The sequence below is a fragment of the Meleagris gallopavo genome, chromosome 4 (assembly GCF_905368555.1).
Source record: "Meleagris gallopavo chromosome 4, MGAL_WU_HG_1.1, whole genome shotgun sequence".
NCBI classification, from domain to species: Eukaryota; Metazoa; Chordata; class Aves; order Galliformes; family Phasianidae; genus Meleagris; species Meleagris gallopavo.
The window spans coordinates 49581940-49599205 of NC_139407.1; the positions used below are offsets into that span (position 1 = coordinate 49581940).

The following is a 17266-nucleotide window of genomic DNA, read 5'->3' on the forward strand; positions in this document are numbered from 1 at the left end:
AGAAACTACCTCCTGTTTTCTTCAATGTCCCTGGGAACATTTCCGACCCTTGCAAACACAGCTTGCTTGTGGGTACTCTATTAAAACACCAAAACCGTAAAGCTTGCACTGAAACAAAACAAAACAGCTTCATTTTAAAGGAAAACTGGAAGCACGTCTTTTCTACAGTACTCTGCCTACCTGATCAGAGCTCACTGGAAACCTCCTACCAGCAAAATGTGCCTGCACATAAACAATGGACACTGCTGTTTGCTGCCTGCTGGATGTAACTAGTTCACTATGGAGTCGGTAACTTACATGTAAATGATATTCTGAATTCCTGCTACTTTCTGAAAGTCAAACTCTGGTGGTGAGGGCCTGGTGTCCAGACAGAAGTGTATTATAATCAAGTTCAGAATGTGATGGAGCTGATGATTTTACATCAATCAGATATCCTGCTGTGGGGAACTGAGACATCCCAGAATATCAGCCAATACCAAACACTGCCTCAAGGAGCACATCTTATTTTCTAACTCTAATACTGAAGAACACACAGTATTTTCTTAGCAACTCCAGCAACACCCCTACTTCAGTTCTAGAGGCACTTCCACGTATTGTTGGTTCCTGTGCTAGCTCACAGCACAGCAAAATAGCAACTTGTTTCATGTAGGGGGAGCCTAAATAGAACTTTGACAATGCAATTTGGAAAAAGAAAGAAAAATGGGAATCACAGCACTAAAATTCTCCTCTATAATCCACCAGGCTGTGACTCCAGCCAGTCTTAGATTAAGCCATCAGTATCTTTAGGATAAGATGAAGAATTCTCCTGCTGGTGAGAAGCAAAAGCAGGGGAAGGGAGAACCATCACAGCCAGCACAGCATCTTACATTTCCTCGGGACAGCCACTAAGTGGCACTTGAACACCTCGGCTTAAGCCATAACGAGCCTGCAAACTTGTGATAAGCGGGGAAAAAAGTAATCCAGTCTGGAAACTTCTCTCTTTTAAGAACAATGAAGTTTTTTTCCTGCAATTACAGAACATTTTCTGTCTGACTACATAAAAAAAAAAAAAGAAAAAACAACTGGTAGAAATGGTGTACAAAAATGCCACGCAAAGGTAGCAACACTGCACAGTGCCTTCCAGAAAAAAACAAAACTGCTGCCTCTTCTAAATCCCAGTTTCACTTTGGAAATCAAAGCACTTTACTGTGATATTCTGAACTATGCATGAAGCTGGGAAAACAAAAAGCATCTCAAGTCCTTGGTCGGAATAAAGAGGACCCGACTTCTTGGCACAACTTATAACAGACCTGTGCATGTCAGAGCAGGCTTTGAACAGTGCAGAGAAGAAACAGCACTGAATGGAATTCTGCTCATAAGACTTCAGTGTATTACTGCCTCCTAGACATATGTCATAATTTCATTTGATTTGAAATCAAAGAAGAGAACCCTATTTTTCTACTAGTGATGCTGAATTGACTATGTTAATCATCCCAAACATGCTTAAATGCATTGTAGAGGTTTTCTTTTTAATTGGTTTTGATAGTGGTTCTGTCTATCGAAAATTTCTCAAAAGGAATTAACCACAGAAACTGGACGTCAAGTACCTACATGCTCAGCTTCCTTACTGCAAGTATTTCTGTCATACTGAATGGAATTAGCCTGAGATTAAAGCACATGTATTTTCAGCATCTAAGATTCAAAAATAAGACTCACCCTATGGTTTGCTTTTAATATCTCAAGGAAACACCTCTATTTCAGTTAGCCACATTTTGAGACGTACAACATACCTCCAGATATTAGCGAAAAGCTAATACCAATTATTTTCTGCATTTCTGCTGTTTGTGGCCTACAGAGATCTCAGATTAGCCCAGTAACGGATTTCATCTTATTCTGCCTTACTATGAAAGTCCAGTGCAGTAGGATGGTAAGTACAACATACAAGGAAGAAAGCAACTCAGCAAGTTATGATTACAAATAATGACATTTTAAAGCATATTCTGCTCGTTAGGTATGTGTGAAACTGGGTTGTTAGTTTGTTTCCTAGGTATGGTTGAAAGAAGAGGCTTGGAGACAAAAGCAGTCGATCAGTTATACGGAAGGATCAAACTCAGCCTAATGCAAGAGTCAGCAGTGAGGCTGTTTTTATGGCCAGCAATGCATCTCAATCATTGTCACTGGGAAAAGTGGGGGGAGGGTGGGAAAGAAAGGAAAAGCAAGCATCAATCAGTAGTTTCATACAAAACACAAACCAAGTACAAACTGGCATTATCCACTCAATCCTTGTATCAGATCATCAGCGCTCAACCTTTGGGGCAGACACACATATCCATTTAAGCCCGTATTTGTCCAGCCACACAAATCATTCTTTAGGAAAATATTTCCCACAGCCCTTCCCATAACTTGACGTCCGTAGAGAGGGTAAAATAACAGAAATATAGAACAACTGTGTCTATACCAGGCAAGGGAAAGCACTGATTTTAAGATAGCAATTTGTTTCTGTTATTCTCTTTGACATATAACGGGATGGGAGACTCTGCTGCTAAAGTAAATACAGCAGTTATATATGTCTCCTCTGTGTTGGTTTTCTGCTCCACTACAGTCAAAGAGCCCACATCTGATGACCCTGAGGGCGCAGCATAAATGTCAGCTTCATGCAGGCAAAACTCTAAACTGAAAAGCTGATTGCATGGAAAAATAAGGAGCTACTTTAAAGAGGTGATTTGCTTAGTATTATTATTTATTAATTGACATCTCTGTATTTTAATACATGTGTTTTAATTTGTCCATTAAGGCCACTAAAGAATCTGAAAAAAAAAACTGAACATGTTGAAGTATCTACCAGTGAACTAAAACCCTATTTTTTTTTATTTATTTATTTTTTAAAGTTTTCATTTCTAGTAATCTCTGACACAGAACCTCGTTCCACAACCTAATTCATGCAGAAGATGTTGAGTCCATCTGGATAGATCACATTGACCTACATGACAGATATTGCCTTTATTTTCTCATATATTTAAAAAAACATTTCCCTACATGTTTAAAGATCTTAGCTTTCAATACAGAGTGAAATTACATTGTCCTCCATATGCTATTATACTACGCACCATGAAAATTAACAAGGAATTAAACAAGACTGACTCTTTATGCAAAATGTTCTTTGCCAAAGCAGTTCTGGTTTCCCCTCTAAAATATACTTTTTGCCTTTAAACTGCATCATCACTGCACAATGTACCACAAAATAAATTTCTAAACACTACAACTGTATGTGAAGTTCCTTATGATCATTAACTAATTAGATGAAAAATTAAAAACTGTACTTTGATTACAGACTTTCTGACCTACATTTGGCAATCAATAAGGCAGCATTCTTACCAGTGTCCTCTATTCTTGAAATAATTTTAATAAGCCACTGTAACAGGTAACTACAGGAAATACAATGGAGTTACTTTATGATTACATATTCCTCTCTGCAGTGTCACACATTCAGACTACTACACAATGTCGATGTGAATCAAACAGCATTTTCTGAACTCTTAATTCTGTATATGCAACACAGGTTTCAAGATTCATCCTTATTTTGGCTCAGGCACAGCTTGTACTACGTGTATTTGCCCAGAGCTTTTTGCTGGCTGCCATCTAGCTTTAAGCTGTAGGTTTGCACTATTATTTGTGCTTACTTGGTGCGTGTTGCATCCAACACCTTCACAGAAGGCAGACTTTGTACAGGACAGCAAGGAGAGCTGTATATTTCACTGTTACTATTTTGTTATCGTTAGCACTTGTGAAGCTGGAGAATCTAACACCAACTGCTGGAGTAATGCATGGATACAGTCCTTTAGCTTGAAGTCTTATATGGTTCTTTGACAACTGTATGAATTTAAAAAATATCAAATTTTCAAATTATCTTCTACAGTAAGTTTACTTCAAGGTTTTCAAACAAATTTGAATACTGCAGCATCACCATGACTCTTACAAAGTTTTGGAAGGCAGTCACAGAAGGTTAACTAATTTCTTGGTAAAGGTATTTCTCAAGCAAAGCAGTAAAAATATATTCCAGCTGACAAAAATATAATAAATTAAATACAGGAGGAATACCACAAAGCTAGTCCTAGAATGAAGTGACAAAATTGATGAAATTATCACATACACCTCAAGGTACTGTTGAAACCTTTCTGCCTGTTAGGGAACACTGCTGACTCATGTTCAACTTGCCATCAACCAGAACCTCCAATCCCTTTCCAGAGTGTTGTTTTCCAGCCTCTCATCCTCCAGGCTGTACGTATAGCCAGGATTGCTCCAGATGCAGTCTAGCACGTGCTCTTGTTAAATTTCATGCAGTGGGTGATCTCTCTGCAAGGCTCCTCTACCCCTGAGGGAGTCAATATCTCCTCCCAGTTTAGTGTCATCCACAAACTTAGTATACCTTCGAGTTCTGTACGCGAGTCATTGACAACCACTTGAAAGAGAACTGGCCGTAGAATGGAACCCTGCAGAACCCCATTAGTGACTGGCCACAAGCCTAATGCAAATCCATTTACTGTAAAAATTTTTGCTCAACCTGTCAGCCAATTGCTCACCCATCACATTATGTTTTTGTTACCAGCATGCAGACTGTACCGACGCTCCGGACTGTGGGCTGTATCCTCCCAGAGCAAGGCTACTCCAACTTTGGGCTCACTGGGCTGATGCACAGTGACTTCCTCCCACTCAGTGCCAGCAGAACAAACATCAAGATCTGTTACTCTTTGAGAGCCAAGGACCTCTCTGTTACCTGTAGAGAGGCTAGATAAGGCTGCACGCCTTCCTGTGCACCTCCACCCTCCTAGTCCATCTTTGAGAGCACAATAAAAAGTAACAACATTGCTTCAGGCTGCACAACTCAATCCTTCGGAGTACCTTTTGATGCTGCACTGAATTTCTGCCATCTCCTAGGGAAAGTACCAGGAAAAAAATTACCCCAGATTACTTTATGTTCACACTTTAGTTTCTAAATTCATGTCAACTTGAAACTTAATAAAATACGTAAGGTGACCTAACAAGGTACACTGGGCTGGTTTGGAGCAGAAAGAAATGCTTTCAATATTGTCCTACAAAGAGAAATAAACAGGGTATGTAGGACTTGGCCTACAAATTAGAAGACTGACTTCAAATTCTCAACGCTATTGCAATTTCTTTTAATCCTAGTTACACGTCTTCCACTTACTGGCACTGTGGATCTGACCCATTAACAAGAAAGACAGAGAATAACCTTTTGCCCAACCTCAAGCACAGAAACCAGGGCCTCAGTGCCCAGGAGTGAAGAAGCTCAATCTCCCTCTTCCTGCACAAATACTCTAATCAGTGGTTATGTGGCTGCCTTGTGCTCAGTGTCCTCAGATCAGTCACGAGAGACATAGGAGCCTGCCAAGCAGACATACAGCTAGTGCTGAACCACAATCTTTCCAAGTCAGAATTTGTTCTAGGAATTCCCACTAACAGGATAACCAGGAACTCGCACTGATGATAAACTTAAGTGTAAACGAAAGCTCGTACATGGGTTACAAATACTGCACTTTTATAGTCTCAGTTTCTTTGTATCCCATTTACCATTGTGTAAAACAGAGACAACAGTTCTCAAGTGAACTGGAAGTTTCTGAAGAAAACTCCACTGCAACCCTCAAGGACATTTGGATATTATGGGTTATAGCTCCCACTTCTTTTATTGGGCTTTATAAACTACCAACATCAGAACTTGTAACAGAAGGAATGGTGAGTAGTGAGGAACCATCACAAGTCTGTTACTTATTTATTTAGCTTTGGTTCCACTGTTTTGTATATCTGCTATAGTTTCCAACAGAAAAAGTGATGGAACAATAAATAATTTCAGCTAAAAGAGAGAGCAGAGGACAGATCATGTGACACACATACTTCCAACACATTTGAGAACAATGTGATCTGATACAGAATAATACACTGCTGAGATCACGTGAAGAGTTTTTAGAAGTAATTCTGTAGCAGAAATTTTTGCACGATTTAGCAGATTGAGGAAATTGCAGTAAAATAGAGCAAACCATTTGATTAATTTCATCTTCCTTGCTGAGACATTAACTCTGACTTTAGGTCAGGAAATGGCAATAGTATTGCACAAATGACTTGCTCCACATGGCAATCAGAAGTGGAGATTGAGGGAAATCATACAGTATGGGAGTTGGAAGTAGGTGATCTTTACGGACCTTTCCATCCCAAGCCATTCTGTGATTCTATTTTGTAGAAAACACTGGTGAACATAGTGACATTTCTAGCTCAGCTAACCTCTCTTAGGTCTCTCCAGATTCTGATGAGGCATCGTAAAGGTTTGGGATATTACTGTCTGGAACAGGGTCACTTGCTGTCAAAGACCCTGAAAGCAGAGTGTTTACAGACACAAATCCTCTGAACAGTCCTCAGGCACTGAGTTGGCTCATTTGGCCCCAGCACAGTTACACTCTTGGCTCAGGCTAAGTGTAAAGCCTGCTTACTTTGTGAGAGCAGCCAGAGTATAGCTGGCTGCTGCATTACATATGATACTCTATTAAGATTTGCAGAGCTAAACTTTGACCCACTTTATATACCAGCCTATATATGTGCACAGGTATGTATTTCATTCTTCATTTGTTCTGCTGTTTTTTTCCCCCTTCTGTTTTTCACATGCATTTCTCCAGTTAGCAAATGGAGAAATGGGGGGAGACTTCCCAACCAAAAAAAGCACTAGCATTTTGTTAGCATTTTGCAATTATAAAGGTTACATCAGAAAACAAAAAAGAAGAAGAAATAAAGGATAAAAAGGATAAAGAAAAGTACCTGTGAATAAGAGAATGAAAACAGATATGAAGCTCTGCGCTGCCCTGAAGTAAGGCTAGTTACTCGGTTTTGTTTCAGTGGCTCTTAATACTTTTTTGCAAGAGAAGAACCTAATTTTAATCTCCGTAGATTCATTAAACAGTAATAAACAAAATACCTCCTCCCTTATCTTACCTGAATTAATTTAAGAAAGGGAAATGGTCCTATTAAGAATGAGATACTTAGTGAGGTCCTATCTTTGAGACTAATGCAAAAACAAGTTGCATAAGAATCCTAAGCTAAGCCTCACAACAACTGCTTTGGAGTTCACAGGGCCTTTGCAATTCCTTTTATAGATGAATAATGTGAAGTTCACTCACAACTTCAGCTCTGTGCAGCCTCACAGCAGTTAAGTCTTGATTATCGAAAACCAACTTCTCCAGAACATAATCAGCTCACAAACAACATGTAACAAAGCACACTGCATTCCAGGTAATACAACCTAATCTACTTAAGCACATAAGCTATTGTAACTCATAGAAGTAGGTGAAGGTTGTTTAAGAAGTAGTAGCTGTTAAAGCAATTGGTGCACACACACAAACACTGAAGAATCTCTGACAAAAGTGGAGAATACTGTTGCAACCAAGGAGCTCAACAGCAGGACAAGGGTTGCATTTTAACAAGCACAGTGGTGTAAGGAGACGGAGCTCATCTCTGCAACAGGATAGATGTGGTACAAGAAAAATCTACACGAATGGTGCCATCAACTTTTAAAGCAGACTTTGGGCTCGAGTGGGATTCCCCATCTGCTGCACCCATACAGGCACTGTCACCCTCATGGGAACACTCCTGCAGCTGCCAGAAGCGCAATTCCTGAGCCAAAAGTTCTCCTTTGTTTTATGACACTGCAAAATGAAGATTTAGAAGCAGCAAGCAGGCACACACATCTTATGCATCCGTGATCTTAAGTCACAAGCAGAATTTCTCTATATAATGGAACAGTTTTATCCAGTGCTCTCCAACTATAGCATTAACAGTTCTGGTAAACACAAGTATATGTTACAGGCTGTTATGACAACTTGCATGCTGACCGTAGAAGGAGGGAGAATGAAGCTTAACCTTTTCAAAAATCTGAAACAGATGTTTAACACATCTTCACTCTCTAGTTATCAATCATTGATATTCTTACAGAAATATTCCTCCTTACAAGACACGAGGCTGAAGTTTCTAGATTTTCCCTCTAAGCCTCCAGTTCATAATGCAGAGACAAACAAGGACGTGGAGCTCTTGGAGCAGGTCCAGAGGAGGGCCACTATGTTGATCAGAGGGCTGGAGCACCTCTCCTATGAGGGAAGGTTGAGGGAATTGGGCTTGTTAAGCTTGGAAAAGAATGCTCCAGGGGAGACCTCATTGCAGCCTTCCAGTATTGAAGGGAGTGTATAAACAGGAGGGGGAACAGCTGTTTAACGAGGGTGGACAGTGATAGGACAAGGGGGGTGGTTTTATACTGAGACAGGAGAGATTTAGCTTAAATATTAGGAGAAAATTTTTCACTCAGAGGTGGTGACACACTGGAACAGATTGCCCAAGGAGGTTGTGGATGTTGTTGTGTTCAACAACAATGCATTCTTATGATTAAGGTACTATTCTACAAGCATGGATTTACTGAAGAAGTAGTTTTTCTTCAGCTTCTATCACCATTACTCAACACAGCATGCATAATCCCCACTTATCACCTATGACCTATTCATAGCCTTCACAAGTTTCCCACAGGCAATACAATTGATTCCAGCTCTATTCCTGAGCACCAGCAAAGAATATGCATTAACACTTGAGCCCTATCATCAGGCAGAAATTACTTAATCATGAAGCCCCATCAGATCTTCACAAGATGAGGGTGAAAATGTTAAAACAAACAAACAAAAAAAAAAAAACAAAACACAAAATCCACCCAAAGAAAAAAATGCTCTCTGAAACTATACAAGGAAGAGTCCAGATCCCATAGACATAGATCTGCTTAGAAAGGGGAACCCTAGTTCACAAAAGCAGCTCTCTGGAGGCAGTAAAACCCTTCCTTTTAGTACTGAGTGGAATGATCTCTATATGCATATGCCCGTGCACAAGCAAAGTGCCAAGAAACAGTTTGTTGGGAACACTTCTTCCCTTTTCACTTCTGTATCTGCCCAGAAAGTGAGCTGTATAATGCTATGATGATGCAATGGAAACAATTATAAAGGATCCTATAGTGAAGACAAATTATCCAATAGGGCTACTGCCTACTCTCTCACTTCTCAAGAGAAGTAACACAAAGAATTCCTAGCAAAGAATCTTGACTTTAAGTATTAATTACCTGCCTACCAATGTCTTTTCTAATGAGAACAGCATGTAGGTAGTGGAGCAACAATGAATCTGACAGCACTGCATTCATCCCCAGGAAAATCATTACATATGTTCCCACAGTTCCAGCAATTCTGGATTTTAGAAATATATTACTCAGCAAAAAATAATCTCCCACTAACTAAAATGTTTTCTTATTATATAGTAAAACAATCTCTCACTAATCAAGTATGTATTCCTCCTCAATATGTACATATAAAATAACACACTACAGGCCATCTGCAATGCCCACGCTAAATGGGCAACCATTCCTAGTTTTCTGCACGTAATATCACCTTCAGAGGAATTTCTGTTTGAATAAAGTTCAAGCTTCTAGTCCTCCTCTTCAAAGACCTTCACTGCTTAATCTTTTACTCAACTGTGTTCATTTTCATCTTCTTAGTCCACTTCTCCTACATACATCCTTCTGCTCTCTTATATTCAACTTACCCTGATGTGTGGATATACTCAGAACTTATTTGCAAGCCACACCTACTTCAAATCCAGTCTACACATACAATATAGCCCTACTACAAAGAGCTGTGGCTTTTGTAGTTTACAGTGTTATAAGGAGTACCCTGCTGGTTTGTAGAAATAGATGGAGTGTTATTATCACAAAAGTTCAGATGCTCAGGATCACTGAATAAGAAGTTGTTATCAACACACAAATTCTGTGACCAAACCTATCTGGCCTTCTGCTTCAGCTCTGTAGAAGAGACAAAGAATATATATTCAGCATTTTTGTTCACCCTGGACTCCAAGAGGAATATGACCCTGACAATGCAGACTAAGTCTGTATGACTGTTTTTAGTCTTCAGAGGGAATGTTAAGAGAGCTCAAGAGCAAGGCTGCCAGCATAGGAGTCTGCTGAGTCACACAGGCTGCAAAAGTCCAGTTTCTAAAATTTCTTTCTTCTGAAACAAAACATGAGCTCAGCAACATAGTGCTAAAGTCTTCATCCCAACTCACATTTAACAGCTCCCTCAATCTGCAGCACATGCATACAGTACACTATCGTCCTTTCAAGCTGGCTACCTGCTACACAGGTAACATCAGTTCACATCTCTTCATAAATGCATAAACATAAATTAGCTACAAGACATTATATGGCAATGCTCAGAGCAGAATAGCAACATCCCATAGAGTATAAGGAACTTGCAGAATGCTGGATTCATCAGAAATTACACTGAATTTCCATTAAGCAGGGTTTCACTTTTGGAGGTAAGAACACTTGGCATTTCCACTATCTTCTTGTCAAAATACAGATCTACAAATGCTGATTAGGTGTCTACCTCCAAGTTAGTAACCTAGCTTGCAACAACAGTCAACAAAAACACTTCTTGAAGATCAAGACAAATTCGGAAATGAGAACTGAATTTTTATTTGAGGTGGAAGGTAGTTTTTTAAAGGACAGATAGCTATGTGAATTTGGAGCCAGGTAGTTAAAATCGGGATTCAGAAATTGTAGAGGTTGTTTCCAAAACCAAGTAGGCACAGCTGCAAATTTAACTAGACACTTACTACGTGCACTTTAATTTCAAGCAGGTCCAGGACTTTGATCAAACTTGAGGAAAAAAGTATTTCTTTTTTTCATTCCTTTGTTGCAAAAGGAAATGTATTGGAAGCGATTGGTGTTGCAAACTAACCATAATCCTGTAAAACCACAGGTCACAAAATGAAGCACATGGGCAAACTGCAAAATGCATTGACAGGCTTCCATTCAGTGTCAAGTCTTGAAAGATCTGTTCCGTATTTCTACTTGCTTATATGCATACATTTGACATTTTACATTCTAACTTGACATGGCTTCTCAGTTGAATGATTATGATTTAATGACATACTTGCCTTCTAATTCACTGAAATTGTTTGTTTTTTTCTAGAGGGATTTAACTAAAGCTCTTTCCATACGTTTTGACCTCTATGCTTGAAACATGTACTTGGAAAACAGTGTAATGTTTTGCTCTTGGATAGGTTGATACTACATGCAGTATAACTCCTCCAAGGTTCGTAGCAGGACATCTCTGAAGCAAGCATGTAGCAGGATGCTGTTTTTCAACACAAGCACTGGTTCACCTTAAGAGGTGAAGGACGTGTCACTAATTTGCTTGCACTAGATCAACCTATCACAATAGCCTTGTGTCAATCTTACTAATTCAGAGAGTTACTATCTCATTATTCTCAAACAGAAACAGAAGCAATCATCTGTTTTTAATGCTGCAACCTTTTCAGCACGGGATCGATCAATTTGCATGCAGACTGAGGCAAGTTTCACCCACAGCATGAGACTCACACACGACTCCCATCTTGCAGTGTGCAGCAGCAAGCCCATGTTTCAGACCTGCAGCACTGTGTGGTGGCCTCTCTTCCGTTTTCTGACACTACTGATGATAGAGCTGGGGAAGAGGCTTCTACAGTGTCCTGCAGTTTAAGGTATGCTACATATTGGGCTGTGGCCCATTCCTTACATCTTCCAGGAAAGGAAGTGCCTCTTTCCCAGCCACATAGGTTTCATTTTACGAAAAGAGAAATTTGAGAGGTCTGACCATAAGATTAGATAAAGTTCACAATGGCTCAAGGGTGAAACCCTAGCCCCAGTGACATCAGCAGAAAAACTCTCACTGACATAGAGGCCAAGATTTCAGCACATATCCCAAAGTAGAGTGCTTTCTAAGCCAACAAAATTCAGGTTCTGATCACGCAAATTTACACACCTTTCACTTCACATACGAAGCAGTTCTAATTCAGCAGAACCATTAACATCAAATAAAGTGACGCATATCTGTGAGTTTTAGAGAGATGAAGTCTTTAATTATAAATGCAACCTAAAGGTCTTACGGTATGGTGGGAAGTTTCAAACAGTGCAAAAGCAAATCTGTTTTAGAAGTAGTGTCAACTCTTCCTCTACATCTACATTTTTTTCTATAAGGCCCTTGATAATAGAACAAGAACCAATTCTTAAATGTGATTCTGAATGTAACTTGATTTGGCATGTTTGGTGTTGTTTTTTTTTTGTTTGTTTTTTCTTTTTTACTTACTTTTGTTTGATCATCAGCTTTGAATACATAGCAGATACTTTGCTGATTTTCTGCTCCATCTTTTATCAGGCAAGCAATGTAGCTTGGATCATGGCTGTTGTGAATCAGTTTGTGGACATGCTGTGGCTTGTGTTCAAACAGACCAGGACAAATCAAAGGATCCCACTGCTGGATTTTCCCTGTATCTGGTTCACATCGCAAACTCGATGGTGAAACATAAAGCCGGATTTGGCTGATACCAAGTTCTTCTTTGGAAGACTTTGTACTACTGAGAGCCCGGATCTCTGCCACAATCCAAGGCAACATGGACGTAGTAGTTAGGGAATGCACAGGCAGGGAACCGACAAGCTGAAGGGTGAAGCTTGCTGAGAAATCACTAGGTGCTTGATATTTCTTAGCTTTGAATGTTATTGGCTCCATTTTACAATCCTTTAGGTAACGATGACTAATTCACCAGTATGTCAGTTCCATGGAATGGCAATATTTGGACGGTTCCTTTAATTTAGGAGCAGCAGAAATCTGAAAGGAAAAGAGAAAGTTATGTTGGTGCTGCAACTCTATTAAAAACTAAACCATTCGTAACAGAAATATTTAATAGATTAACACCAGAAGAGACACACACCAATCATTCACCATGACCTACATGGCATACTTTCCGTACCCTGGACTTTACAGTTTCAGGTGTAACAAACACAACAGTACTTAATATATTTCTTGGAAAAACATCAGTCCTGATTTAAAAGTTGTTCTTGTAACTCCTCTTAAATTATCTAATGAGTAACTAAACTCAAGAAGGCACCTTCTCTCTAGCCTGCTTCTGCTTCATGGGCAGGCTGACATGGATCACATCAGCCTATTTCAATCCTATTATCACAGAAAGAACCCAGATTACATTATAACCTTCACAGCATTTGAAGTCAATGTTTGCTGAGACACTTTCATATTCAAAAGCATTAAAATAAAAGGTTATTTTTCTCGTTCACAGGTGTATGAGTTTGAGTTTGGCCCCTTACATGGAGTTGTTCACTTGAGTACAGTTTGCCAAGTGATCATGTTCTGGGACAAAACGGATCTTTTTCTTTAATTAACACCACAAAAATCATCTGAAAAACCCAACAGCACTCAACTGACCCATTACAGATAAACCCAGCACGGACAAGCAACAATCCTTACAAGATCCCACTGAAACAACAACAACAAAAAAACAAAAACACCACACAACCAGAAGATGATTCACAATTCATGACTGCATTTTAAGGGCTTGTTGGCTGGCCAGAAATACTTAATGTCTGCCACATTGCTTTTGTATCATTTTCATTTCTTAAAATATCAAGCAGAACCAAGTTACACATTACCCTGTTATAACCCAGTTACACTCAGCAAGTATGAATATTACACGCTGATCATTTTAGCAGCAAAATTCAGTGATAGCATTTATCTACCAATGCAGTTCTACAAAATACAGTCCATGAAAACACATAGCTTGGCATCTGTTGTATCACAGTGTTTTAACTCTTCATGATTGAATCTGGTTTCAGCTGTTGCACTATTCTGCGTGAGACTGATGAGAAGCTGACAGGCCTATAATTGCCTACATCTAAATACCATGACACGAGTTTGCCCTCAGCCCAAGAAAGAGCTATTAAAAACAACACGAGCAGTCCCACGAACTCCTGACAAAATATCTCATCATTATATTTGAACAAGTATTAGTAAATGGCATCTGTTTATTGTGGCAACACTATATTCGGTCTCTGTTCATCTACAAAGATGATCAAAAATAGCAACATTTTTCTCATGAGTTTTCATTAAACTTGGCCCTTTATTTTTCCTTGCAAAAATGTTTTATTTTCAACAATGTGAAGCACTCACAAAAACTCAGTTTGAAAACAAAACAAGTTTTAGGATTTAAAAATAAATAAATTGAAGAGAATTTCAAGGTAAGAATTCATTTTCAACTAAGTGTATACTCATAATGTAACTAACTTGCAAATATCCAAACGTGATAAAATGGTTCTGCAGTAATTGGCAAACTGTAAAACCAAGAGACCTGCAGCAAATACCCATGTGTTCGGGTAGTTTTACTTCTTTGGAACTTCTGCATCTTCTGACAGATGAACTGTGTGACAGCACCAGCAGTCACAAGGATGCCAAATTCAGCAGGAAGACCCAACCGTGCCAGTACTTAAAGACAGTGTTTGTAGCAATCATCATTAGTAGCATTCTAAACAAGTTGACTAGTTCTTTAAAGAAAGGTTTCTTATAAGCTTCAGGGAGGCTGGTTATTGTGTGGTTATTGTTTGACAAGCAAGCAAACAACCACCCTTCATAAGTTGACTATAAATGCATTGCATGGGATAGCTGCTTCAATAATCATTTTTACACCTTATCTGTGTAACTACTAAATACACTTATTGCTATAGTTTTGCATGCCAGGAATCAAAGAAACTTCACTTCCTCTTTGACACTGTATTGCAAGTGCATTCTCCTTAACTGTAACAAGGAAATACAGTTCAGCAGCTTGCAAGGAAGACTGGCTTCATTCATGACTATAATCATATGTAATCCAGAATGCATGAAAATTGAGTTGACAGATTTTTAGCATTCTCATTATTTAGTGACATACATAATAATCTGAGGATAGCAAAGCCAAAGAAAGCTTCATTCTCACTTGAAAACAGGAACAGCAAACTGCTGAACAAGTGATGACCCATCAACCACATCCTATTTGTAACTATATTTCTCAATGCAATTAATTGGGGAAAAAAAAAAAAAAAAGGAAAAAAAAGCTATGCACCTAAAGATACAAACTCATCTTCATTTGAGTCAACTTTTCAAGGAAGAAAAGTTTCATTGGAGTACTACCATGCTTTTTTATCCAGACCTATGAGGCACTGCAGCTTCAAATAGGAGTAAAGATCACAACACAATACATCATTTTGAGTGCCAACCATAAGGACTGAACATGTTTTCTTTTTCTTTTTAAAAAGTCAATATTCTGTCATACTTAAATAAACACTGTACTGTTGGAAAGTATTTAAGATAAATGCAAAGCTTCCCTGCATTCATCTCTTCTTAAAGAAAATAAACATCTTGCAAAGTTGACAACATAAATACTCCGGTCTCTGCATTTGTTATTTTTAAAGAAAAATAATTCATACTAAAATCAAAACAATTAACTGGATGTTAGAAGGCTGTATTTTTTAATACTGAGAGGCCAGAAGTGCAGCTTCTCAGAGGACAAATTCAGGATCAAGAGTTCTCTATACCTAACCCAAAGCCTTCCATATGTTACTGTTCTGCATATGCCACCTGCCTTTTCCCAGTCATTTACGCCTTGTTTCCTCCTACTGACATGTGGATCTTAACTTACATGCCAATCCCACCAAGAAAATCATATCAATTGCACATTAGCTTCTGTCCCATCCTTTCAGTTTACAGCAAGGATTAGGCAGTAACTGGAGTACTTGTGCACTTTCTTAACTTAGACCTATAGTTTTGTTCACCTTAGCAGGCCTGCTGCTAGCCAAAACACAAAGCACACATTATGAGTGAAGAGTGCATTGGGCCAGTCTCTGTTTGCCCTTGGCTCTGCTACTCATCACTGCAACAATTTCATCCTCCTCTGGCTGCTACCAACCAGCTCATCCCCTCCAAAACTTGGCTCTGCAGGTGCCTTCACTACCTGTACCAGTAAAGACGATTCACATAGATCACATTTTCCTCTCAAGCGTTTGAGTGATTAACTCACAAAAAGCTTCTTCAAAGCTTATTTCACCAGCCACTTTCCTGCAGCTGGAAGAGCTCTGCAAGGCTCTGCATCCCTGCAGCTCTCCTCCCAGCGCTTGCTGGGATGGTTCCTCTTGCTCCTCTCTATCGTCATCTCTTGAAGTTCAGCACCTCTTCTGCCCCTTGCACTCTGCTGAGAAGCACACGGCATCAACTTGATTAGTACTGCCCAGCCAACTCTGAGAAGTCTTAATAGTTTCCAAACTGTACATTAATATTGTCAGTACTGAACCTGCTTTGGTACAGCTGTAGGTGCTCCATCAGCATCAAATCTGATCAGGCAAAGTGTAGCACAAAACAGTGAGTATTGGATGGCCTCCACGTTTGTTGGAAGCATTTCTCATTCAGACCTTTTAACTGTAATGTCTCTGAACAAGAGACATTGACATTGCAGTACATTCATAGAAACAAAAACAGTAGAATAATGAAACATTTTATATATTGCATGTTGGATCTAATAGCTTGTGGTAGCATTAGTAATGGGAGGATGGTTGGGCTAGATGATCCTTGTGACTCTGATTCTATGACCTAGAATTGCCTACCTCAGCAGTAATTTTAGACTGCCACAAATCAGGTATCACTGAATTCTTCTAACAAACCTCGCAAAGCCATGCTAGTGAATCAAACCACACCACACAAACTAGGAGCCACTAGACTTATCCACTAACAAGAAAGATAGAGCACATCTATGTCCCCATGTGTATGTTCTCAGCTTTTCCTTCAGTGCTATCAACCCAACTGCTTCTCACAAGCAAGAAGCAGGCTCAAACAGCATGTGACACAATACTGATAGGCCTGTACTAGAAAATCTGACACAGTGCTTAAAAAAAAAAAAAAAAACAAACTATATATATATATATATATATATAGGCAGCTTTGAGATGGAGTCGGGCTACTACAGAAAACAAGGAAAAAAGGGCACAGAGACAGTCGTAAACCAAGAGGACACACACAAATCAAGAAAAGCAGTAACTGCTACTATGATGAGGAGCTATCCTTCATCCTTTGTTTCTTCTGGACTAGAATAAATTCAATACAAAGACACAGCCAGAAGTTTCAGACTTTCAGTCAACGCACACATAACTGCTGATCAAAGCCATCCTTTGCTTTTCACCACTTTCCTCTCCCTCCCCCCTAGGGGCATCTGGAGTACCAGGACCCACAGCAGCACCAGTGAGTCACAAGGCATGTTGGGCAAGGCAGCAGGCAGGACATATACACACCAGTGATTAAATGAGGAGTGTGGTCTGTGAGCTGCTGAGCTGCAAGACCCAGCTTCCCCAAAT

At 39.4% G+C, this 17266-nt stretch overlaps 1 protein-coding gene across 7 annotated transcripts in view; it reads right to left on the reverse strand.

The window, feature by feature from the left end:
• The window catches only part of TBC1D1 (TBC1 domain family member 1), a 97026-nt gene that overhangs the window by 76896 nt on the left and 2864 nt on the right, over nt 1–17266 (reverse strand). For all 7 annotated transcript variants that reach the window (XM_085223326.1, XM_085223330.1, XM_085223327.1 and 4 more), the window contains exon 2: nt 12192–12710. In XM_085223326.1, the coding sequence (XP_085079452.1) occupies nt 12192–12611 (420 nt within the window). In that variant the 5' untranslated portion in view covers nt 12612–12710. The remainder of the gene's footprint in view (nt 1–12191; nt 12711–17266) is intronic.